This window comes from Mirounga angustirostris, unplaced genomic scaffold, assembly GCF_029215605.1.
Source record: "Mirounga angustirostris isolate CCGP_5_RB_7025 unplaced genomic scaffold, mMirAng1.0.hap1 SCAF_6, whole genome shotgun sequence".
Classification (NCBI taxonomy): Eukaryota; Metazoa; Chordata; class Mammalia; order Carnivora; family Phocidae; genus Mirounga; species Mirounga angustirostris.
In genome coordinates, this window is record NW_026991714.1 from 129,680,706 (window position 1) to 129,693,716 (window position 13,011).

Genomic DNA, 13,011 nt, shown 5'->3' on the forward strand with positions numbered 1-13,011 from the left:
GTCCAAGGTCTGCATGTAGTAGGTGCCTCATGGCATGTGGATGGCAGTAAGCCTGGGGGAACAATGAGGTTGTGTGCATGCGGGTGTCTGTGAAGAGGTGTGTGATGGGGAATGAGCATGTGTGTACATGTGCATGTGTGTGTGTGCATGTGCGTGCGTGCGTGTGCGTGCATGTGTGTGTGCGTGCGTGCGTGTGTCTGCTCTGGCTGGGGCATCTCCAGTGCTTTCTGCAGCTCGGCTATTTCAGGAAGCCTCCAGTCTCCTCCTCCTTATGTAAATAAACATGACAGATCCCATTGCCTGTACCAGTGGGGGCCGGTGGGGGAGGCTCTGGGAGTGGGTGGGAGCCGGAGGCGGCGGGCAGGGCCAGAGGGGTGTGCTTGCGTGTGCGTGAGTGCGTGTGTGTGCACGCGCACGCGCGTGTGTGTGCGTGTGCATGTGTGTGTGTGTGTGTGGCCGGCCTCGCGGGCAGGCAGCCGTGTGGTGTGCGGGAGGGAGCTGGTGGGGACGTGGGAGGGGCGGGCTCGGCCCTGCCATGCCGGCTGCCGGCCGCGGGGGAGGAGGAGGGGCAGGAGGAGGGGAGCTGGCGGCTAGGGTGGCTTGGTGAGGAGACCAGCCGGCCGAACGAAGGTGGCCGTGCTGCCCGCTGCCAGCGATGGGGGGACAGATCACCCGGAGCACCCTCCACGGTAAGGCCCCAGCTGATGCCAGGGGGTCTGCCCATTCCCAGCCTGGGGACCACCTGGGGAGGCTGGGGCCCGGAGGCGGGAGGCCCTCGGGCGAGGGCATGATCATCCCCCTGTCTACTCCTTGGTGGACTCTGGGGTCACGGGAGGGGTTGTTTCTGGGTGGTTGGCACTGGGGTGGGGGAAAGCAAGGGGGGCTGGGGAAAGCAGGAAAAAGTGGGCTTTCCCTGGTAGCCAGCAGAGGTCAGGCAGCCAAGTCTCCCCACAAAGTCTTGTTGTCCTCTTACATTCCCCGGGTGCTGACCAGCCCCCACATGGGTTGTGAGGTCCTGGGTGTCCATATCCCCCTCTCCTAGAACCGAGGCAACCATAGTTAGACAGCTGGGGGGACCTGTTTGTAGGTCCTGGAATGCAGGCCACGGAGGTCAGCGCCGTGTTCCATGATGGAGATGTGGAGAGATGTGTGGGCACACACTTGTGTGCATGAGTGCGTGCGTGTGTGTGTGTCTGTGCTCACAAAGGTGCATTCGAGGTGTCTGTGGGTGTGTACCTGTGTCTGCTTATGCCTCAACATCCAGATGTGCAAGGGACAACCCCCCACGTTGCCTGACTTTGGTTCTCAAAGCGTGCGCTCCATGGGGGAGGCCAGTAAAATTCTGACCCCTGGGATTTACGTCCACGGTCAGACAGACCGCTGGGCAGGCAGGTGAAGGGGTGGAAGGGAGGAGCACTGAATTGGCTCCCTACTTGCAGAGCTGCTGCCTGCCCGGGCTCCTGGCCCCTCCATCTGCCCGGCTCAGGTGCCGTGGTCTTGGGAGTAACATGGCCGATGTGGCACCAGACCCAGAAGGGAAAGACTTCCCAGGGACTTGTTTTGTCATCGCTGGGCCCCAGAAGCTGGGCTTTCTGTACAAACCGGCTGAGCAGTGTGGGCTGACCTTGAGTAGTCCCTGCCACACTTCCCTGGGTCCCCTGCTCCCCACTCAGACAGGGCATTAGGAGATGGGGCAGCCTCCATCTGCTGAGTCCAGTGGGCACTAAAGAACCTGGGCGAGGCCCAGGAAGGAGGGAGGGCAGTGGCAGGAGCAATTGGGAAGCTGTGGCGGGGACTGGTGACCAGGTGGCTTCTCCCTTCCAGGCTCTGGACTTTGAGAGAGTGATTTCTAATTAAAAAAGAAAAAGGCAGGAAAGGAGACATGGGAAGAGCAAATCATTGGCTCTCTTAAAAGGAAATAAATTTTGTCCTGGGCCTGGAGGGCTAAGTGACAGATGGAAGCTCCTGGAAGACACATAATCCGGAGCTGAACAGTGGCCTGGGACTTGGCCCGAGACTTGGACTGGGCTGACCTGGGCCTGGCCCTGCGTGTCCATGGGGCGGGGGCTCCTATCAGGGCCCACTGGCCCCAGCAGGGCCTGTTGGCAGAGGGTCTGGAGCAGACTGGCATTTTCCACTGGAAGCAGACTTAGTGAAGCCTGTGGCCTGGGAAGGACAGAGAGGCCCTCGGAACAGGCCCAGGATGCAGCACATGATCCTCCAGCTGGTCTGGAGCACGGGCTTCCAAGGGGAGTGAGGACCCTGCGACCACCCGAGACAGCACGTGGCCTGCAAGAGCTCCTGCTCCAGGGTCCATAGACACGTCTTCTAGTGAGGGCAAGTGTCGTCCTGAGCTTTGGTTTTCTCGTCTGTTAATGGGGCTGATGGAGTGCCCTCCTCATAGGACTATCGTGAGGATTACTTGGGGGGATGTGAATAAGGACTGAACATGGGGAGAACCACAAGGGCTTGGAAAAGCATTCTGAGGCCAGGGTCATATTCCCTCCTCCTGCCTGGGACAGCATGATATTTGGGGTGGGCCGAGAACTCTAGGAGCTGGGCACGGACACTGGCAGGGACATTGGTGCTGCGTGGACATTGGTGAACGCTAATCAAATGCCTCATCTGCTTTGCCCTCCTTCCCTGCCCCGCCCTCAGCCGGGACCACCCTCCATAGGCTGGGCCTCCTGCCAAGCTGGCCCTAGCCCCTGCCTCAACCTACCATCAAGGCGAGTAGGAGAGGGGAGTTGGGGGTTGTGGAGAAGCTGTCTTTGCCTGGGTCACATAGCCCCTTAGCTGGAACCTCTGTGTGCCCGTCCTCACGTGTCCTCCCCACACCCACGGCTGCTCATGCCCACACCCATGCCCTGGCTGCCTCAGTGGCTCTGGTTTTGCGTCTTTCCGGGGTGTGTGTGAGGGGAAGTGGGAGGCTACAAGGGTATCGCTCCTTCCTGGTGGTGCTCTCAGCCCACAGGCTGACTCCATGAGAATGCTTACAGAGTTCCCGATTGTGATTTCGCTGGGGGCCTTGGGATTTGGGTTTGGTGCGCACGGAAGGTTTTGGATTGCTGGGTGACAGAGATGAGAGGGATGTGACAGAGAGTGACCCCAGACTGTTGGTGTGTATACGGGTGGTTTCTAGCGGGGTGTTTGTGGGCATGTTTTGGCTATTGGTGTTTCTGCCATCTGCAGACGGTGTACCTGTGTTTGGGCCTCTGTGTGTGTGTACCATGTGATGTGTAGCATGGGATGTGTCTGTCTGTCTAATATTTAAGGGATTTCGTGTTATGCCTGCGTTTCTGTGTGTGAGCAGCCACGTTTGTGTTACTTTGTGTGTGGGGCGTGTCCTTGTTATTCTGTAGATAGATGTCAGTGTTTCTGCATGAGGTGTGTGTGTGTGTGTGTGTGTGTGTGTGTGTGTGTGTTAGGGCTGGTGGTGAGGAGTCAGGTTCCTCTGGGACCAGCTTGGCAGGAGACCCATGGGAGAAATTAATTCCCATTTGGAAAATGGTTTTGGCAGTTACATGCTTGATATCTTTCATCGGGCAGATTTCCAGAGCTGCTCCCAGTCTTGAGGGCAGGATGGTGGGGCGGGGAGGGTGGGGGTGGAGAGCGCAGAAGGAGGCAGCAGCTACACTGAGAGGCCTCCCCTCCCCGGCCCTCCCCTCTTCTTTCTTTGCCTTCCTCCTTTACCTCCTTCAGTGCTCCCCCACCGGCAAGGATAGGCCCAGGGCTGAGGGATTGACCTGCAGATGGCACACACATATTCACTTAGATATAGGTGGCACCCCCAGCTTGATCTCTGGACCAACACACCCTAGATGCTGGGGTGCAGAGACTTGAGAGTTGGTCCTCAGTTCTGTCCTTTCACAGAGGGGGATTTTGTGGCCGGGAAGGGGAAATGGTTGGCTGAGGTCATGGAGCTGGTGGCTCAGGTGGGAAGTCAGGCCTTGCCCCTTCTGCAGCTGGCTCCCCACTTCTCCTTCTCAGGTTCTGTAACAGGCAGGGGGGGAAAGGGCGTCCCATGGCCTTATGAGACCTGGGATTAGCACAGAGGGTGCTGCCTGTCTCCTGACGGCAGGTCTGGAGGCTTAGGCCAAGGTGAGCTTGCAGGTATGGTGGCTTAGCTTGATCCGTCTTATTCTCTTAACCCAGCTCTGTGCCTGGCCCCGCAGTGGGCACCCAGTGGATTCTTGGTCCTTGAGTAAGAGGGAGGAGTGGAGGGGTAGAGGCCCTGGGTGGCTGGGCCATGTGGCAATTGGAGCTGCAGATGGCCTGGGGGAAGGTGGGATGGAGCTGTCAGGGACAGCTTTGGAGGATGTGATACCTGAGCTGGGCAGTGAAGCCAGGCAAGGCTAGAGAGGAGGGGGTGGTGGGGCAGGTGTTCTTGGTGAGAGTTTGAATCCAGATCCACTGGCTGTGTGACTTTGGGTCAGTTCCTTCATCTGTACATTGTCCTCTTCTGTACATTGGGGATGGTAAGGTTTACCCTGAAGGATGGTAGAAAGGATTAAGTAAGCTCATGGGTATTAAGTAGACCTTGTGCATAGTAAACACCCTGTAAAACGGATGTGTGTGCTTCTATGAAGGTTTCCGTGGAGGCTCCTCCTGTATGTTCATGAGTATGTACACACACGTGCACCTGGCCGCCTCTAGGGACCAAGAGTATCTCTGCCTCCTCCAGCCCTGATGGGTCTTGTGTCCACCATCAGGCACACTCTCTGGTTGTGTGTGTGCACACATGTATACATGCATGGGCATGGATCTGTGTAAGGGAAGCTAAGGGTGATGGTCTGTGTGGTGTATGGATTTATGTGACTGAGCCATGCTCCCCTCCACTCTGCAGTCTCTCAGGCCTGGCCTGGGGACTTTGGGGAGGTGCTGGGAAGACAGGGGCCCAGAGCTGAACCCAGAATAGTTATCACCTGGAATCCCTTTCTGGAATCTTGGGGTAGGACCTGGGAGGGGGAAGAGGAGGGCTGGTCCTCTCCCAGCAGTGAGGCTGTGGGGAGGCACAGCTGTATGCACATCTGGCTGTTGGAAATGTCAGAGATTGGGATGTCACAGAGTGAGTGAGAGCAGGAGGCTCAAGGTGTGGAGATTAACTTGGTCATGAAGGTGCCGATCTTGCCCACTACCCACCATCCTCCTTCACCCAGCTCATCATCATAGAGTCGTTCAGTCTTCCATGGAGCAGCAAGGCCTGCTGTATGCATAGCCAGGACCCTAGGGGCGATGGGAGCCCTAACATGGCCCCTAACCATGAATCACAAAGGTGGATATATGTGGGGACTGCAGTGGGCATGGAGAACCCAACTAGGGTGGACTGTAGGATTCATGTAGCTGAGAGTGGACCTAGCAGGCTGGCCAGCGAGGTGGGGCTCACTGAGGGTGGCTGGACAGTGTGTTACCTGAATTCAGAACCCAGGGCTGCCACTTGCCAGCTATGTGACCTTGGGCAAGTTATTATCTCTCAGAGTCTCTGTTTCCTCATCTATAAAGTGGGACTAACATACTGTATTGTTGCAAAGCACAACTATTGTTGTATAGCAAGTTACCCCAAATGTTAGTGGTTTAAAACAACAAACATTCCATTATCTCAGTTTCTGTGGGTCAGGAATCTTGACACAGTTTAGCTAGGTACCTCCTGCTTAATGTCTCTTGGGAAGTTACAGTCAAGTTGTTGGCTGGGGCTGTGGTCTCATCTGAAGGGTTGTCTGGAGGGGGATCCATATCCAAGCTTACTCATGTGGTTGTTGGCAGTCCTTGGTCCCTTGCCACATGGGCTTCTGCACATGGTTCCCTCACAACATGGCAGCTGGCTTCCCCCCAGAGACAGAAACCCAAGAGAGGCAAGAGAAAGTAACCAAGGTGGAGGCTGAAGGTTTTTGATACCCAGTCTTGGGCATGACATCCCATTACTTTAGCTGTATTCCATTCATCCATAGCTAGCTGCTAGGTCTACTCCCTATGCAAAGGGACAAGGTTGCAACAGGGGATGACTGCCAGGAGGGGGGAAGTGGGAATCATTGGGGCCATCTTGGAGGCTGCTTCCTCCAGACACCTGCCTTGCAGGGACTGGGAGGGTGAGGTGAGGTCACATGTGAAGGACATCTGATGCAGTATTTGATACCAAAGAAAGGATCAACTGTCACGACCTTCCTTTTCTCCTTTTTCCTGCAGGCAAGTGGGGAACAGGTTCTTAGGCACGCGGTGTGGGTGGGATCCTGGCGCTGGGCAATGAAGGAAGCTGTCCTTTTAGTTCCCTCTTTCTCTGATTTCTCCACAGGGCACCAGAAAGGGCAAGGCACAGAGTGGGTACTCCCTGGACACTTGCCAGTTGGTCAGTGGACTGAGGAATCGAACAGTGGCAGTTCATTCAACAACTCATATTGAGCACCTGCTCTGTGCCCCTGAGCTAGGCACTGGGGAAACAGCAGTAAAAAAGACAAGTGTTTCTGCCCCCGGGAGGCTCAGGGTCCATCAGGGAGAAAGACACGAATAACCCTGCAGCCTTTCCTCCCCAGAAAGCTGTACCACAGAGCACAGAAAATGGTCCCATTGACTCTCTTCTCAACCATTCTGGGCGTGGAGAAGACAGATCAGTGCACTGCGTACAGTGGGTAGCACAGGGCCTTTGCACTGAATTCTGTGGAGGAACCAGAGTTGAGAGAGGCTGCTTGGATGCTGGAGGCTCTGTTAGGGGTGTATGGGTGGAGTCCCTGGGGGTCCACAGCAGGGCCCTGAAGCTGGTCTGCGGCCAGAGAGACTTCTGGGAGAAAGCGGGCTTTAAAATCAAGGTCTGAAGGATGAGTGAAAGGCAGGTACATAGGTGGGAAAGACAGAAGGGTTCCCAGCAGAGAAGTGAGCTTGGACCAAGCCTGGAGGTAAGAGGCACATGAGGGAAGTGGGCCCCTTTAAGGACCCCAAAGAAGGTCACATGTGCCCTGTTTTACTATCATCTCTCTCACTGAAACCCCCTCCCTTTACTATCATCTCTCTCACTGAAACCCCCTCCCTACCTGCTTTCCCACCCTTCAGACTGGCTCCCATAGTATTTACTCCCGAGAGAGTCCTGTTCCATGCATGCATGTAAGCTAGTCTAAATCAGGACTACCTTGGCAATCCAGGATTAGGGTGTTTGGGATAAGATAAAACCGGAGTGTCTGGCTTCCCACTGGGCCGAAAAGAGCTGGTCATTTCCTACAGTGGTGTTTATTGCTTTTATAAGAAAAAATAAGACCTTATGTTGGGATCAGGTGTTCAAGTTTGCAAAATTCTTTCATATCTATGAACTCCCTGGGTCCTCACACAACCGGGAGAGGTGGGCAGGGCAGCTAAGATGACCCTGTTTTACAGAGAAAGAAATCAAGGTCCAGAGAGGTGAAGTGACTTGCCCGAAGTCACACAGCAAGTCTGTGGCATGGCCAGAATTTGAACCTAGGGCCTCCTGACTCCAGGGCTCATGCTCTTTGCCCCCTCGACGCCCATTGTCCAGAAAGTGAGAAATCCCTCCTCATAGGAGATACAGACAAGCATGGCAGCACTGGGGGTCGGGGTCACAGACTCAGAGCAAGGCGATCCTGAACACAGTGAGGTTCCGTGTTGAAAGATGGGTGGGACTCGGAGAGGTGGAGGTGGGAAGTGGGGCAGGGAAAGAAGCTATGTGGCGGGGAGGGGCGAATAGCTTGAGCAGAGGTGTGGAGGTACGAGAACACAGATCGATGTCAGTAGCATGAATAATTATTATTGTTATAGAATAAGTATTAATAAGCTAATTATTCTTAATTATTAATGTAATTATTAGCTGTTGTATATAATAATAACAATTATAATAATCATCATTATTATAGCAACCACTTACTGGATTAGTTTTACATACATCATCTCATTTAATCCTGACAAGAATCCCATGAAGAAGGTCTGCCCTGACCCCCATTTTACAGGTGAGAAAAGCGAGGCTCCAGACGTCTCACAGTTAGTAACAGAGTTCAGATCAGGGCTCTTTACTCTGGCTGGGTAACTACACTTCTGACGACCTGTGTCCTAGTGGCTCTGGGGACAGAATGAAGACCCCGCCTGTTAAGTCACATACAGTTTGGTCATTGTCACTAGTATTATCTCTTCCTGTCTCTCCTTGGCAGCCCAGCTCAGTCCAGCCTGGGCATTCAGGGCTCTGCCAGGATGGTTCTGGGGCAGAGCTTGGCTGGGGCAGTGGGGAGGTCACTCTGGAGGCTGCATTGTGTCTCGGCATCTCCCCCTGGGACCCCACTGAGAGGCAGGAATGTGGTCCAGAGCTAGCTGAGGGTCACCTGGAGGGCTGGCCAGGCTGGTGTCTGGCACCTCATAAATGCCCAGGAGGAATGGGCTCTGTGGGGGAGTTTCCATTGTGTCAGCAGCAGCCTCGCCTGAGGGGGGGGTGCCCCCACTGTGGCTCCCGAGAAGCTTGCAAACCTGTCACTAAAGGAGGCCTCCCCGAGAGCTCTGCTGGAAGCCGGATGGGGAGACTTGGGCTCCATCCAGGACCACTGGCTGCTGAGGGAGTAGCGTCCCAGCGTCCTGAGGCCCTTTGCCGTGGCTATTGGCCCAGCTGGGACTGGCCAGAGCCTCCTCCACGCAGCCTTTCCCCACTACGCCTGCCATCTTGGACTCATGGGGAAAATGGGCTCTAGTATTAAATGCTGAGTAGGGTAGCAGTTGGAAGATGAGGGTTCAAGTCCCAGCTCTGCCACTTGATTGCTGTGTGAGTTCAAGCAAGTTGGTTAACCAGTCTGAATCGTAACTCATCCATGGAATGGAGACCTTAAGGGTCAAAGTGTCTGTTGAAGTGCAGGGAGAGAGCCCTTTTGGATGGTGTAGGGAAGAAACTTTGCCCCCAGCCACCCCTCTGGCCCTTGATATCAGAGCTGTGCTCAGGTTAATTCTCATTCTGCTTTCTCTCCTCCCTCCCCCCAGACCATAATGCAAGCCGAGGTGGAGCAGGAAGATGGTGGGCAAGGACAGCAGGGGTTGGGGAGGTGGCAATCATCCTGTTGAGGACCACCATGTTGGATGCCTCAGAGGGCACCGTTCCTCTTGTAGTCTGTGTGAATGGCGCCCCCTGGAGGCAGGCAGGGAGGGCCTTCGTGGCTTTAAGTGGTGGCCCTGGCCCTTGTTTAAGGAGAAGTGTGGAGGCCAGGCCAGGGCCTTGGGTGGAGGCCAGGAGGACGGGAGCGGACAGAGCCCAGGCAGGCTTATTTCTTAGGTGGGATTGGCTGGTTGGATGTGGGGTGCTCAATGATTCCACTGGGGCCTGGGAGCATGGGGGTTTGGTGGGCTAGGGTCAGGAGCTGAGCTGGGGGCCTGCCAAGAGGCAGGTGACCATGGTCACTCGAGATACCCAACAGGCCAGAGAGGGTTTTTACATCATCTCCACAGAGGTGGCTCGGTGGGCGTTGATTACTCAGAGCTGAGTGCAGAGAGAAGGGGCCGAGGACAGCTCCGGGGACAGCCTCGGGAGCCACACTGTGGGCAGGAGGAGGCAGGCACGAGATTTTGCAGGTCCAGGAGTCAGTGAAGGTGCTCTGTAGCTGCCAAAACGCTCCCCTCACGCCCGCTTCAGAAGCTTGAGGCTGAGAGTGGCAAGCCCAACCCGGCTTCGGGGTCTCCTGTTAAATGGTCCACCTCGTGGGCACTGCCGGCCGTGGGTTGATGGGGGCTGTGGTGGTCAGAGATTCCAGCCTCGCTTTCCTCCATCTTGGTGGAGACCTGATTTGTGAGCCGTTGTTGTTGCTTTGGAGGTATTGTTTGTAGACAATAAAGCTCATCTTTTTTAAGTGTACAGTTTGGGGCGTCCTGACAAATGTGTAAGTTGTGGGAGCACTGCTGCAGTTAAGATAAGGAACATTTCCATCACCATAAAAGCTCCCTTTGTGCCCCCCTGTCCTCCTCTTCCCCAGACTCCAGTTCCCACTGAGCTTTCGAGCTCTGTAGTTTTTGCCTGTTCCAGAAAGTCCTACAAATGGCATCATAGCGTAGGTAGGCTTTGAGGCTGGCTTCTCTCACTCAGCATGGTTTTGAGGTTCCCCCTCGTTACGCCATAGCTCGTTCACTGAGATCGCAGAGGGGGATGCCTCGCGTGCACGCACCACACTCCATACCCGGCCGTGTCGGAGGAGGAGGGCAGTGTGGGCAGCATGGTTTGTGCTGAGTGTGTTGGTGGCCCACACTCAGGTATCGTGAAAGCGGTGTGGCAGAATGCCGAGTCGCCCCCAGTGTGCCAGTCGAAATGGTTTTACATGGCTCGCGGATTTACCAGTCGCGAGTCTATTCTAATGTGCATTTAGGAGAGTGTGTCCAGCACACCAAGGCCGTGCTGTCTTGGCTATCGACGCGTCATGGCTAAGCCCGCGTTCGACTGCTGGGGCCTCTCTGTGCCGGCCGGGTGACCGTGGGCAAGCCACTCAGTGTCTCCGTGGCTCGGCTCCTCCACCAGTCGTCCGGGCTGGTGATGCCCCTCCCTCCCTCTTAGACTCTGCGGTGAGGCTGAAAGCAGTGAGTGTACGTCAACCCCCTGTTCGGGGCGCGGCCTGCAGCGGCATTTGAGAAGTGGCTGCCGTTACTATTAGATGTGTGTGGCCCATATGTGCTGGGCGTGTGTCTTACGCGTGCTGTTCCGTTCATCCCCGTGGACGTGAGTATGTGTGTGTGCACGGTACGTGTGTACATGTGTGATTCCTCACCCAAGGGATGAGGGAAGGCCTAAGTCTCTGTCTCCTAGGGTCTGGAGGACCTTCACGTGCCCGTAGGTGTCTGCGTGTGCCGATGAATGTGCCTTTTTGAGGCCACGTGTCTGGGTGTCCGTTGTGTCCCCCGGGTCCAGGGTTTCCCTAACCTTCCTTCTCCATCTGTTTTGCTGTCAGCCAGGTGGCTGGGCCTGTGCTACCCTTGCCTGTGGAAGGGAGGCCTGGGGGAATGGTCCTGCCAGGGCCTGGGTCTCGGCCCCTGGGTGTCTCCACCATATTTGCCCAGAGCCGGTGTTTTCTGGGTCTTAATGCAGGACCCTAGGACCCCACCCAGGATGGGTGGGAAGGAGAGGAAGCATTTTGAAGGAAGCTGAGGTCCTGCGGTTGGTCCAGGGATTCCGAGTGGAGGTTGGGGAAGAGCCCCATGGGAGAGGCTGTAATCAGCTGCTGGGCTCCGCAGGTTTAAAAAACTGCTTTTAAGAGGTGTATTGACATACACTCAACCACGTGTGTTCAGAGTGTACAATTGGGTGGGTTTTTACATATGTATACACCCATGAAATTGTCACCACGATCCAGATGGTGAACATACCCATCATCCCAAACATTCCCTTGTGCCCCTTGGCAATCCCTCCCTCTCTCCCCCACCATCCCCAGGTGACCTCCAATCTACTTGTTATCACTGGCCCTTAGTGTGCATTTCCTAGACCTGGACAAATGGAACAGGGTGTAGGTGGGAGGGGGGGTTGAAAGGAACAGAGGCCCTGCAGTTACTCCATGGATTACGTTTGCTTATTTTTTAAAAACTGGCTTATTTCACTCAGCATAATTATTTTGAAATTCATCCATGTTGCCACTCATATCAGTAGTTCATTCCTTGTTTACTGATTAGTAATATTCCACTGTATAGCCGTACCACAATCTCTAATCCATTTACCCAGCAGATATTTTTTGAAACCAGCAGTCAAGCTGTGCCTGAGGCTGGCCTGATCCCAAAGAGCACCTCTCCCAGGCAGGGCACCTGTAGGTTCCCTTTGGCCACCCTTTGCCCTTCACCCCAACCATTCCCTTCCCTGGAATGACCTCTCCTGCTCTGCACTATCCAGGGACCACTCAGCCTCTTCCAGGTATCCTTCCCAGACTGACTGAGTCTCCTCTGAGCAATTCCAGCCTTCGTTGCTTGGTGGCTTTAAAGGCCTTGAGTACTGTTCTGTGATTCCAGTCTTTTCTCCTTAGTGAGAGCAAGGGGAGCTCCTCCTGTTCCAACCCCGCCTCCCACACACAGGATATCTGGCTGGCCATGGACCATGGACACTGGTGTCTGGGGCCCTTTGGGAAGAAGGAAGCAAAGATGCAAAGTGATGCAAAGTGATGCAAACATGGCCTGGACTAAAGTCTGGGTCTTCCTAGCTCAGGACATTCCTCTCTCCATTTCTCCTCCCTTCCTGTCTTCCTCTCCTTCCTGGAAAACTCTCCTCCTCTTTAGGGAGTGGAAGACCTCTGAGCAGGCCTGATGCTGATTGTGCTTTCTGCATTATTAAGTCACTACCTTGGAGGAACCAAACTTTTGACACATTCCAGAAGGCCTCTGTCATGTTCTATGGTTTTCTACTTCCCCAACCCCATCTTCCCCATCCTCCATGTCTCTCTTTCCTCAAGTTGATGGCACAGGGCTGGGGCTGCCCTTCCTGATGGACAGGACACAGATCTTGGGGAGGAAATGAGCATCTCTCCTTGTCCCCAGCTGCCAAGACTGCATTAACACTACCAGGGCTGCTGAGACATGTCTTAGGGCTCCAGCTACCCATTGTGCTGAAGCAGGGAAGTGACTTCCCTAAGGTCACACAGCTGATGAGTGACAGACACACAAACCACCTGACACCTTGGCCATGTTCTTTCCTCTCTCTGCCCTGTCTCCTGGACACCAACCCCACATACTTGTAACGTGCCTTCCCCCGGACCACACCCTGTCCTGTACTCTGTCCTATTTGGGGGTATGGTAGAGCTATCTGCAGAAGAAAGAAGCATGCCTCCCTGGCCAGAGGCTCCTGAGGCAGATCCAAGTTCCGTTAGGAAGCCCGGGTGCGGAGGCCCACCTGTGTGCAAGATGTGGGCATGGGTGGTGCAAAGCAGGAAGGCGGCCTGAGGTAGAAGGGGGTGGCCCTGAAGGAGGGAAGCTGTGGCCGTGCTCCTGGGGCTGAAGCTGCAGAGGCTGCCCCACCCGCCCTGCTGGTCTCCAAGGGCAGCTCCAAGGTCACCAGTTCATGGCAGCTCAGCCTTGTCAGTC

At 55.2% G+C, this 13,011-nt stretch overlaps 1 protein-coding gene across 1 annotated transcript in view; it reads left to right on the forward strand.

Annotated features, from left to right (window-relative positions):
* The first annotated feature begins 546 nt into the window (after positions 1–546).
* Positions 547–13,011, forward strand: part of NEURL1 (neuralized E3 ubiquitin protein ligase 1) — a 33,528-nt gene continuing 21,063 nt past the window's right edge. The window contains exon 1 of the mRNA XM_045878756.3: positions 547–689. Coding sequence (XP_045734712.1) covers positions 656–689 — 34 coding nt within the window. The 5' untranslated portion in view covers positions 547–655. The remainder of the gene's footprint in view (positions 690–13,011) is intronic.